The 13,279-nt window shown below is 40.9% G+C and overlaps 1 protein-coding gene across 4 annotated transcripts in view; it reads left to right on the forward strand.

Annotated features, from left to right (window-relative positions):
• The window catches only part of ARHGEF9 (Cdc42 guanine nucleotide exchange factor 9), a 292,276-nt gene that overhangs the window by 191,961 nt on the left and 87,036 nt on the right, over positions 1-13,279 (forward strand). For all 4 annotated transcript variants that reach the window (XM_081963940.1, XM_081963943.1, XM_081963942.1 and 1 more), the window contains one exon: positions 294-473. In XM_081963940.1, coding sequence (XP_081820066.1) covers positions 294-473 — 180 coding nt within the window. The remainder of the gene's footprint in view (positions 1-293; positions 474-13,279) is intronic.

Genomic DNA, 13,279 nt, shown 5'->3' on the forward strand with positions numbered 1-13,279 from the left:
GAACGTCTCCAAATGAATGGTCGTTAATTGAGGCCAGCCTTAGTCCGGCAGAGAAAATCCTATAAAAAGCCCTTCCCTGACATGACTTGATTGGCATCATTTGGGCACAGAACGTCCCTGGCCAGGTGGCCCAAGCTCCCCGGGTTCTTTCAAAAGGAAGGGACTGGCATTCCCACCAGGTGCAAGGCGCATGGCTTCCTCATCCTCTCGGAACAGGGGTGGCGGGTGGAGGTGGCTTTCTCCCTGGGGAAAGAAGAGAATGTGGCTGATGGGCCTTGTGTTTGTCTTTCAAGCTGATCAGTGGCGGTTCGATTGTCAGTGCCGAGGCAGTATGGGATCACGTCACCATGGCCAACCGGGAGTTGGCGTTTAAAGCGGGAGACGTTATCAAAGTGCTCGATGCCTCCAACAAGGACTGGTGGTGGGGACAGATCGACGATGAAGAGGGCTGGTTCCCAGCCAGCTTTGTAAGGGTGAGTAGCGTCCGTTTTTCTCATTTCCCCCTCCTTGCTCCATCTAGCTGACTTCATCATAAGCGGATGCGCCTGGGCGCAGAGTTGGTGGGGCCAGGCTAAACGGGTCATTTTGGTCCTCCCTCTGGATTGATTGAGTGAGTGAGTGAGTGAATGAGTAAATGGCATATCATTCATGGACTTGCAATATATAGTCATAATTCCCCTAGATTAAAAAATGCAATAAAATATGAATGTTAGAAAGAATCTATGTTCAAATACTAATGTTTAGGCCGTCTAATCATTGTGGCGCAGCATTGCTTATATGAAAAAAATCCGATACTGGACCAGTATATACGCTCAGCTTACAGCCGGTCATTCTTATGATCTCCAGTTTGATGTGGGACCCCACAGTCACACTGAAGGGAAGATGCTGTGCCCCATTTATAGAGAGACTCCTGGCAGGTGTGTATCCTATTCAAGATTGTCCATTGCTGCATGGAAGCTCAAAGCCTGGCACTTTTTTTCATGGGGTCGTTTATATGCCTTCCTCTGTCTGGGCATTCAGCAATCCATTTGGTTTTCCATTAGGAATTATTGTTAAAGTTGTTCAGCAGCAGATATTGTGCAAGTATCAGTGGGGGCTTCCTAGATTTGATCCTTCTAGCTGATAAATGAGAAAGATCGGCGGTTGTGGTAGGAATGAGTTGTTCATAATTTTTAGGTCACCCATAAATTGTGCAAAATGCTAAAAAATAACTTTTGCAAATGGTTGCAGCTGCTACTAAATTGCAACCGCTTTGCAACCAAAAATTGCATCTGCTAAGCAAAATCTTTCAAGGGGTCAAGGGGGGGGCATCTGGGATTTTTTTCTTGGGTTGGATTCCCTCTTGGCAAAGACATAAACGTTGTGCTGGAGGTGTTATCGCATCACAGAAAACTGGAGATGACCTACCAGCTTTTGAAAACAATCAGATAAATTCAAGGGAAAGGCAAGTTCCCCAAATGAGATAAAAATGCAGAAGCTAAACCTGAACCTTTGTGGGCAGGCGCAGTCTATCTTCACATCAGCTGCCTTTGAAAAAAAGCAGCATCATTTACCAAACTCAGGAGCTGAACTGCCTTCTGGCTGACACTGTGAGAAATCAGGTTACGAAATGAATGGATGTTTGGCCGCCTCCGTTATATTTTTCTTATGTTCTTATATAATGAAGAAACTGGGCTATTTTCTGTTTTGCATCCATTTATTTAAAAGCGTGCTCTGCCCCATTTCTGTATTAAATCAAATAAATGAGAGACGTTTTCTCCAAACATGCATTTTTTTGCATTTTATATTAATTTTTTTTTACAAAAAATTAAAACTCCTTCTCCATGGTTTCACTATAAATTTTGAACTCAAAATTTTGGATGGCTAGCTTCAAGTTTCTGTAATAATGGAAAACTGCAGACATGAGACAAATTCTACCATTAGGGAATATAAGATTTAAAATGTTCTGAATAGATCTTATAATTGTGGAATCTTTTCTTCTTGGAAATGTTGCAGAAATCTGTTTTTGTTTTGGCTTTTCTTTTGCTGTTTCTTAATCCAATCGGTGTTCTATTTTCCATTGGCTGCAAAATAATCTTTGTAGCCAATTCTAATATTTATTGTTCAAATGACTTTTTACTGCTGCTATGTTTTATTTTATTTTATATAAATGTGCTTCAATGGTTTCTAGGAAAACAGGCTTACAACAACACATATTCTAGGGGTACAAATGGGTTTGCACTGTGCATAGCACTTTTGATCAACAAGGATTCATTCTGGATTCTGTTTCTCAGCTGTACTTAGAGGGATACAGAACATTGCCGGAAAAGGAAATAATAGACACGTACAGTCCACTGGTATTTAAACAAAGCTAGGAATAACACTCAGTTGGGAATAAGATGCAAAATGTGACTTGTTTTGTAAAGAAGTTCTCTTTAGAAGCTGACAGGCTTTTCTAAACAACTATTCTTCCAAGATAATAGTTAGGAAGGGAAATAAAACCAAGAGACTTGCTGATTTTTTAAATAGTCTCACACTGATTATTCAAGTGTTCTTATTTACTTAGCCATTGATTCTCTCCTGGTTTAGAGGCAACGATAGCGATTTAATGAATACTGTGGCCGATTGTGGGTAGCTAGCTGAAGTTCATATAGCTCAGTGTGAACACACCAAATCTGGAATTTTGATCCCTGAGCCTTCCGGGGTAGGAAAAAAAAATATTCCTCAAGAACCAGCTTGAAAAAGATTTCCTTAACTGAGAACCTGGAGACATGAGGTGGGACAGGAATACTAAGCCCTAAAAGGATAAGCTGCCTTGCCTCTCTCTGAATGAGTCTGCATGAATTCATTCAGACTGATCATCGATCCCTCATCCAGTCAATTTCAACTCTAGGGGACGATGCTCATCTCCGTTTCTTAGCCAGCATTGTCTGAAGACATTTCCGTGTCTTGTGGCCAGCGTGATTATGTGTACTGAGGCACATGGACTGCTGTTAGCTTTCCTATTTATCTACTTGCCTTTGTATGCTTTCAAACTGCTAGGTGGGCAGGAGCTGGAGCAAGGAACGGGAGCTCATCCTGTCACGCGGCACTCAGGTCTCAAACCCAGGCTGTCAGCTTTCCAGCTGATCAACTTTAATCACTCAGCCATCATGCCCCCCTATTGATTGATTATGTGTGACTGTAATCAGATCATTGTCAATTTTTAGCAAATACATGGCCAGCCTTTCTCATGACCATCCGTCCCTAACCTGATTTTTCAGGTCCTCCAACAGGACGCCTGTCGCCTCTGTCCACCTGCTTTACTGCTGGTCCTCCTCTTCTTCTAGGGAGGCCAAGCAGCTATAAGAAAATGAGCGGCTTTGCAGGGAGGACCAAAGGCAGCTTCTCTCTATCGTGCCACCCTTCCGCTCCTTTCTGACAGGACGTTTAAATACACTCCTTGTATATAAGTAAGTTTTCAAGGCAACAGGGGTGGCCTGGTCGCCCAGTGGTTCAGACGTTTGGCTTGTCGGCTGTAGAACCGGCAGCCCTAGCTCGAGACCTGAGCTCAAGCGACGGGCTGAACTCCCATCCTCTCTCCAGTCCTGCCAACCTAGCAGCTTGAAGGCATGCAAATGTGAGTCGATAAATAGGTATCATTTCAGTGGGAAGGTCACAGCACTCTGTGATGTCATGCTGGTTACATGACGGTAGAAATGTAGTCTTTGGACAGCGCTGGCTCAATGGCCTTAAAACAGGCATGAGCACAGTTGCCCTGTATAGTTGGCCACGGCTAGCGGAGTAAAATCCACAGGACTTCTTCAGGGCAATAGGAGACTGCAAGCAAACAAGAAGAAATTATACAATAATGGTACATGATGGACTACTGGCTATGAGGTGGAGCTGTAAGAGCAGTTAAGAGGATTTATTTAGATAGAGGAGGCTAAACATGGAGAGTTTCAAACAATGCACACCTGAGGTCAGGTGAAGTTAATCCTCGTTCAGCTTCATCTGAGAAGCTTTTATTTTTTTCACTGATGGACGAAAGACTTAGCAATGCTGAAGATGCCTTGGAAGAAAATGGAAGAGCTGAGAGGAGAATTTACAGGCAGGAAGAATAAGAATGAAGAACCAGTGAAGGTAGAACTATTCTTTTCTAAGTCCAAGGTGGCCATGATCAGAAGAAGGGAAAATGAAAAGGTGATTTACTTCTTAAAGTCACAATAGCAAGAATAATATCTAACAGAGTAACAGTCATCAAATCCTAAAATTTCCACAACATAACCTGATTAAAACTATTCAGACATAAACCTTTGAAATCCTCAAAAGTGGCTGCTTCTAAGTGAACCACTTACTTAGTTTCTCGATTTCCTGTGATTTTTGTATATATCCAAAATTGGATTGGCTAAGGAGAGCAGTATGTGTTAAAAAAAAAACCTATTCTGCACCTTTAATTAAGCTATTTAGTTACCAGCCTCCCTCAGATGGCTTCTGAATTTGTTTCTATTTAGAAAAAAAACGTACATTTTGTAAAAGTGTAAATCAGAATTAATTAATTAATGGTTTCCATAAATTGCAGGATTCACACAAACTCAAAACCATTGTTTTAATAACATTTACAATCTCTGTAGATATATACATCCAATAAAAATGTAGTTGATTCTTCTATGTACTTAATATTCAAATTCTGTCAGTAACTTTTTTTAAGAACAAGAATCGACTATATTTAGTACGCCATTTCACAGCCATTAATCATCAAGGAACTTCCACTGTTGAGCAATTATTAATTAGCTGCTAGAAGTAAAAATATAAAAAGTTCCTTATTATGTAATTTAGCAATTACTCCCTTGAAGATGTGTAATAGTGGGATGCATTCTGCTCTTTGAGTAGAAAGGAGTTTTACTTCTGTAGATACTTCTAGAACAACACACTCCTTCAAATATCCACCCCATACAGGTTGCTATGTGCAGTAGTTCTCCCTCCAGACCGTCTGCCTAGGGGGCGCTGTTCTTGCTCCTGATTGGCTACTTCTTTGACAGCCGGTATATATAAAGAGCTGTCAAACAGGGCTCAGCTGTTGCCGGTTAGCTGAGAGCCACCTTTGGCAACCTGTTAAGCTTTAAAGCTGTTAGCATTTGAAAGACCTGGCTTGCCTCAGTCTGTCCACCCGGCATTCTTAAGTGCAGTTGATAAGTTAGTAACTCGGTGTCAGCATTCCAAATATCATCCAAAATTAAATCAGAATCCAAGGCAAAGGATTCCTCAAAGTTCCAATTTATTAGGAGAACATGTTGGCACATCTGTGGAAACCCAAATCTGAAAGCTTCCCGGTTTTCCCCACCCAGTTGAAAGTTCAAGATCTTGCCCCCACACACCCACAAGTCCATCCCATGGTCCAATCTCCCACGGCCACGCTGGCTCCCACTGCCACTCCATCCAGTTCCGGTCAGGCTCAGAGGTGTAGAGAACAAAAGATGACCTTGGCTTTCTAGAAAGGAATTTTATTTTGACAGCAACACATTCTACTCCTTACTATTCCCCCCTCCCAATTCCCCACTAATGGAAAAGCATAGTAAAATAATAGAGAGTGTGGCAGGCCAAAGATCCTAAAAGGAACCGCCTGCAGGCCTGACACTCGGTTGTTGAGTGCATCTTGCTCCCCAATTGGCTTTGCTAGTTAAAAGGTCTCAAAAGGTGATCACACGACCCGGGGACGCTACGACCGTCATAAATATGAGTCTGTTGCCAAGCATCCGGATTTTGATCAGGTGACCACAGGGATACTGGAACGATTGTAAGCGTGAAAAATGGTCATAAGTCACTTTTTTCAGTGCCATCGCAACTTTGAACGGTCACTAAATGAATGGTTGTGAATCAAGGACCGCCTGTGCTATCAAATTTCCTTCAGGACGTAGGTCTCTCTAGGGATTTAAGTGCCATTTATCTTTGAATGGCTACATAGGGCAAAAAATGTATTTTTATTAAATCACAATTCTACTTCAGGTTTAACGTAGGCAATAATCTTATCAAAAGATCATAAAATTAGTTCCACCTCTACAGCCTTTATCCAAGCCAAGAGTTAACACATTTACACCTCACAGCTTATGAATCACTTAGCAGGTCTCTCTGAAGTATTGTCAAAGGCTGAAGTACTTTCTCCTGAGTTTGCATTTTATACTCCAACAAATCTAATATTTAATTAATCATTCATCTCTTAGGTTGGAGGGCTGTTGATGAGCAGGTAACCTGAGACCACATCATCTCCTCTCCAAGTTGTAAAACATTGTGTGTCAAACATCTTGAGTAATGTAGGTTGTCCAGAGATAAATTTACATTGGTGAAATTAACGTTCTCGCTTTCTGCACAATGTTGGCTACTTTGCTTCTAATAGTCCAGAGAGCCATCTACATAAAAAGAACCAATTTTTGACCCAAACTTTCTTCATTTTTATGATCTCTCCCATCTCTGAATTTTTAAATTTATGATCAATTAATTAAATAGGAGAAAGCAAGGGTTAAGGACTCAGGTACAATGATAAGGACCAAAAGACCGAGTTAGACAGATTATCCTGGAGAAGATCTATATGATTGCTAAGAGTTGACACATAATCATTTGATGATTACAATTACATTGTTTTAGCAAAAGGACAAGCGAAGTTGCAGTGTTGATATTGATGGACTAGCAGTGGGGGGACCAAATTCCAGTCCCCACTCAGCCAGCGAAGATTTTTCTCCAAGCTCAACATACCTCACAAAGTTGTTTTTGTGGGGAAAACTGAATGAGGGCATGCTTATCCAAGACTTCTTGAGCAAAATGCACTCTATCAGTCACCAACCAACCAAACCATCCCGGAATCATAACCCTTCTAAGACTCCTCCACTATCTAAAGAATCCCCCCAAATTGCAAAAGAACTCTGCATCCAATTTTGGTCATCACAGTATAAAAAAGATGTTGAAATCCTGGAAAGAGTGCAGAGAAGAGCAACAAAGAGGACTAGGGTGCTGAAGACTAAAATGTACAAAAAAACTGTTGCAGGAATTTGATATGTCTAATCTAGTAAAAAAGAAGGACTAGGGGCAACATGACAGCAGTGGTCCAATATTTGAGGGGCCACCACAAAGAAGAGGGGTCAACCTATTTTCCAAAGCATCTGAAAGTAGAACAAGAAGCAATGGATGGAGACGAACTAAGGAGAGAACCTAGAACAAAGGAGAAATTTTCTGAGAATGAGAACAATTAACAAGTGGAATGGCTTGCCTTTGTGGGAGAAGGAATGCATTAGCTGTGGTTTGGAATAAATTTGGAAGAGCCAAAGTATTCTCGTGGATATGACCAGCTGTGTCTGGAAGTGTGGTATACCCTCCATTACTGTCCATCCTCTCATTTCAGAAAATGTGGGTTGAGGTGTCTGCTCCACAAAGAATTAAATTATACTGGAGAGAGTAACTTAAAGCTTAGAGATTTTAGGCAGTATTTTGAACCTTCTTTCCTTTCAGTGGGACAAGTGCACAGCCATTAAGGCTCAAGTGAAATTCAAGCTTTGAAGCTAAAAGGCCAATTGGCTATTGAGGACTGGGGTATAATTTATGACATGGGGTTGGCCAGAAGGGTTCTGTGAGGTTAAATGAATCCAAGGGAAATGGGCATAAAACCTTCTCCTGGAGACACATTCTGCTTGCAGTCAATGTCTTTAGCTGAATGTTTCTTAATCTTAGCAATTTTAAGGTGCACGAAGTCCAGAATTAACCAGCCTGAAATTTAAGACCCATCAACTACTTCTCCCAGAATTCCCCAGCCAGTGTATTAAGATGTGTGGGTTACATTTCCCAGAATTCCCCAGCTAGTAATTTGAGATTCATGGATTTCCTCTGTCAGAATTCTCCCGCCATAATTTTAAGATGCATGGACTTAGCTGGGGAATTCTGGAGGTTGACCCACACAACTTAAAGTTATCAAGTTTAAGAAGCACAACTTCAATGTACAGGTAATCCTTGACTACAGTCACAATTGAGCCCCAATGGTTTGTTGCTAAGCGAGACATTTATTAAGTGAGTTTTGCCCCATTTTATAACCATTCATGTCACAGTTGTTAAAGTGAATCATTGCAGTTGTTAAGTTAATAACCTGGTGGTTAAGTGAATCTGGCTTCCCCATGGACTTTGCTTGTCAGAAAGTCACAAAAGGGGATCACCTGACTCCAGGACATTGTGATCGTCATAAAGATGAGTCAGTTCCCAGTGTCTGAATAATGATCACATGACCATGGGGATACTGCAACGGACGTTAAGTGTGAAAAACTGTCATGTCACTTTTTTTCAGTGCCGTTGTAACTATAAATGTTCACTAAATGAAGTGTTGTAAGTTGAGGACTACCTGCATTTGAATGGGAGATACAGAGAGTTATTTATTGGCCACGAATTTCACTTGACATTAGGACAGATTTAGGAATCCAAATTGCTTTCTGTCAGGTTCACCTTAGCATTTTCTTCACAGAATCCTTTTAGTGTAATTGGCTTAGGATCAATGCTTTTTCTTAGAGATTTTCTATGTGTGACTCACTAATATCCTCATCTAAATTGTGTAGGGGAGGCTTTCTGTAAGGGGAAAGACCTTGGGCGATAGGGTGAACAGAGACTACCCAGGGAATGGGCAGATGACAGAATAATGCCATTGTTCTGACCGAGGCTTCCTGAGAAAGCATAACTCACAATCTTAGCCCCCCAAACCCTCTTTTATTTAGATGGCTGTGGAGTATGGTCATTCACAGCCCATAATGATTCACAAACAGCCTGTGAAGATTCCGACAGAGGTCTGCTCGAGTTGACACAGTCTTTCAGGGGATGTTGATAAGCACCCACCTTTATCTCCCTTGAAACGCAGCCAGAGACCTAATTGCCTATTCGGTTTGCAAGTCCAAACGTAGCACAGAGTCAAACAGGACTGGGAACAGGCTTAACCTTCTGATGAGCAAAGTCAATGGGGAAGCCAGATTCACTTAACAACCGTGTTACTAAGTTAACAACTGCAGTGATTCACTTGACAACTGCGGCAAGGAAGCTCGTAAAATGGGACAAAGCTCACCTAAAAACTGTCTCGCTTAGGAACAGAAATTTGGGGCTCAATTGTGGTCATAAGTTGTGGACTACCTGTAGATTGTGTTCATGTAGGCTTACGATGAGATAGAATTAGCTCCTGAAGTCTGATCTACCTGGCAAGGCTGATATTCCTCTGTCCGGTGATGGCTCGGACATTCGCGTCTTCACTGAATTGATTTGCAGGGGAAAAAAGTTTGCTGTCTGGCATTTTGCTTTGCTTTGGTGACCGAACGTTTGAAGAGATGGCTGCATTCAGAGATAAGGGTAAGCCAAGAATTATCTCTCTTTCCTAAACCCACACCTTCCAAACTCAAATGTGCTCAGCAAACCTGATAGGATTTGGGTGGTTTCTTTCTTTCATACGAGTGTTGATTTTTTTGCGAGATTGTGGTGTTTTTGAATGGGCCAGATTTCAGGATGACGTGCTTATATTTCATGAAATTTCATAGGGTTTCTGTAATTTTTATAAAAAAATGTATTTAGAATGATAGGGCTAGAAGGCCACCTTGGAGGTCTTCTGGTCACTCCTTGCTCAAGGCAGGAGACCTTATGCCATCCCAGACAAATGGTTGTCCGGTCCAATCTTTTATGATTTGATTTGAATTAATTTGGGGAGACACTCGAACCATTCAAAGTGCAGCGTTTGTGGACCCTCATTATTAGCCTTGGTTGAAGGCTGTAAGCAAACTTAGATTTGGAAGCCTCTTCTCTCTTTCTCCCGCTCTTCCACTGGTTTTGCAAGGAGGGAACATACATTAAAATTGTTAACCATACTTTACTTTGCCTTCAATCTGGCTCAGGTATGGTTTATCTATTTATACTTATTTATTAAAATTCTACGCCCCCTGCCTCCCCTACAAGGTGATTCTGGGCAGCTTACGAAACATAGTTCCAATTAACTAGACAACTTCACTATTTTGTCAAAACAAAATTGCTTTAAAACCCCCCAGAGAAATACAGATTAAAAACCATTGCTCATTTTTTTATGCCCCAGACCAGCAGTTCTTAAACTGGGGATAATTACCCAAGGGAATAATTTGGACATCTGGGAGTAATGGAGTAATTTGTAATAGCTTGTTTGTTAGCCAAGGATCCAGGATGGATGCTTGTGTGAAACAACAGAGAATCTAGTGAAGTTTTGGGGGGAGGGCTGATTGTTAATAACATTATTCACGACCAGGAAAAGAATTAATTGGGTCAAACATTTTGAGAACCACTGTCCCGGACTTTATTGCGCTGGGAAATCAATCTTGTGTTCTCGTATTAAAACCTAGACACATTAAATTTAATTAGAATACTGATAAAGATTTCATTTATAGAACCTTTAACATTTATAGGTTCTTAGGAACGACTGATTTATTTAGAACTTGCCTCTTAAAGCTTTAAGGCTTGCTACCAGAATCCGATCTTCCACAGGCATTCCAAGAAGTGCAGCTCTTCCTAAGTTTCAGAAAGTGGTTTAAGCACTCCAGAATCCCATTTGCTTTGGGGGGTGGTGGCAGCGGAGTGGGAAAATGTGATAATCTTAGACATTTCAGGTTTTAAGGATAATAGTAATATATTTCCCTTTTTTGAAGATGTCAGGAAACCAGCAGAATATTGCAACTCATTTTCATAAGTGGAACAATTTTGGGGTGAAAATTTGATAGTGCATTTCAGCCCAATTATTTTGATAGTAGATGTCCCCAAATATATGGCATTTCCAGCATAATTGTCAATCGATGAAGGTAAATATACGTGTCTCGGGATAATGTTGCAGGATCCAGTCTGGGTCGGTCTCTGGGACCACAGGTTTAGTCTTTTGAGCTTTCGTAGCTTTCGTGCAGAGTAGCTTCCTTTAAGCTATTCTGTGTGTGGTATTTATGTGGTGCCACACACAACCAGCACAAATACTATGCACCCATTCTGCTGGAGAGAAGTTCCCGAGTCTGAAAGCTCAGAAGACTAAAGCTCTGGTCCTGGTCAGCGACCCAGATTGGATCCTGCATAATTTGGGGATAAGGATTTGGGGAATGTTGTTGTACAACACTTCATCTAGTGAGCATTCAAAATTACAAAATCACTAAAAAACCTGACTTATGACCATTTTTCACATTACGAGCTTTCGAGCATCCCCACAATCATATGATTAAAATTTGGACGCTTGGCAGCTGACCCACATTTATGACGGTTGCAGTGTCCCAGAGTCACATGACCCCCTTTTGCAACCTTTTGACAAGCAAAGTCAATGAGAAGCCAGATTCCCTTAGTAACTGTCTTATTAATTCATCAACTGGAGTGATTAACTGAACAGCTGTGGCAAGAAAAATCGTAAAATGGGGCAAAACTCATTTAACAAATGTTTCACTTAACAGCATACATTTTGGACTCAATTGTGGTTGTAAGTTGAGAACTACCTATATTGTTGCAGGACAGAATACCAGAATCTTGAAAGCCTGTTCAATTTGTTCTCTGACCTTCTAAAGAAAATCAAAGCACTGTTATTTTGAGTTTCTTTCTCATACTTCCTCTTATCTTGGTCCCCTTACTTAACAACTCCTTCCTTCCTTTCTTCCTCCCTTAAGAGCTCTTACATACCTTCCTCAAGGTTAACTCTAAATTCCTTTATAATAACTCCACCACCACCAGTTAGTTCAGCTCTAAATAATGTCATTTTAAAGCCACAGACACATATTGAGATGTGATTCAGTTCGAGGGTCTCTGAATAATGTACCTTTTCAAGGCAGATAAATTTACATGGCTGATAAATTGATTAAGGGCATTGGCAGTGGGAGAAAAACACTCTGCAGATTGCATGCTATTGCCCTGTGCACAAGGCAGTCTGTTTGGTTTAGAGCTTTGTGCCATTTGTGAAACCAGACAAATTTGGTGCATCCAGCAATTCTGATTAAAGCAAACAATGATAAAACAGGGATGCAGAACTTGTGGCTTTAGAGAACCATCCTCGAGCTGTTGAACGTTATAATTCAGCCACAGCTACTTCCTTTAACTCTTTAACTTAACCCAGAATATTTACCTCAAATGAAAACAAGTTTAAGAAATCCTGCTCAATATGCATTGAAAATAGAAAAAGAAAAAACACAAACACAAGTCCCGGGTAATGCCAAGATTCCACACTTCTTCACACTTGTTCTTAAAATAGGCAAACAAAAAATACCTTGGAATTAATAATTACTTATTAAAATAAAGTGTAAAAGAAGAGACCTTGTGAATGAAATCAATTAATCCCCATCTGCATATGCCAAATATTCTGTCTCTCACAAATGGTCAGTCAGTCAGTCTGTCTGTTTGTCTGTCTGTCTGTCTGTCTGTCTGTCTGTCTGTGTATCTATCTATCTATCTATCTATCTATCTATCTATCTATCTATCTATCTATCTATCTATCTATCTATCTACACCCACCCACTCACCCACCCACCCTTCTCACCTTCCAGAAGTATAACAGAGTTGGAAGGGACCTTGGAGGTCTTCTAGTCCAACCCCATTCTCAAGCAGAAGACCCTGTAGCATTCAAGACAAATGGCTGTCCACCTCTTCTTAAAAGCCTCCAGTGATGGAATAACTTCTGAAGGCAAATCATTACACTGGTTAATTTTTCTCCCTGTTGGGAGATCTTAGTCTGAGGAGCTACCATTGATTTGGTCATTGGTTAACTAACCTAAATCTAGTTTGGTAAACGATGGCTCTGTCAGTCCTGGCTGCAATGTCTGAATTGATATATCATGGAGGTAGTTGTTGCTTTATCTACAGAAATAGTTGCATTGTGAATTTAAAAAGCCGATTTCTGAGAGAGTGGAGAATGGAAGAAAAAGATAACCCTTTCCTTGTTGCTATGTACGCATGTGAGTTTAGTCATGCTAGAATGATACCACAGTTGCATCACCCCCCACCCCCCCTTTAGTATCAGTTCCCACAACCAAATCCTGCAAACCAAGGCTGAAAAGCTGGTTACTAGAGGAGCTGGTGAAGAATAAGCTGCTTGATGCAACTTGCATGAAGGACTTTTAAAATGTGTACATCCAGAAAAATATACTGTAAATATTCCATTAAATATAAGGTTCTTGAATCCTCAGTCTGTTTTTGGGTAGGTAAAAGGATCTGCACAGGATCCTCTGGTTTTGGATGATGGACTTTTGACCCAAACTGACTTTGAAATGGTCAGTTTGGGAGTCTGGAGGGAATGTTTGTACATCCTTCTCCGCTCAGTCTTTGATGCAAGAGG

The sequence above is a fragment of the Natrix helvetica genome, assembly GCF_964273705.1.
Source record: "Natrix helvetica genome assembly, chromosome: 11".
In the NCBI taxonomy this organism is placed as follows: domain Eukaryota; kingdom Metazoa; phylum Chordata; class Lepidosauria; order Squamata; family Natricidae; genus Natrix; species Natrix helvetica.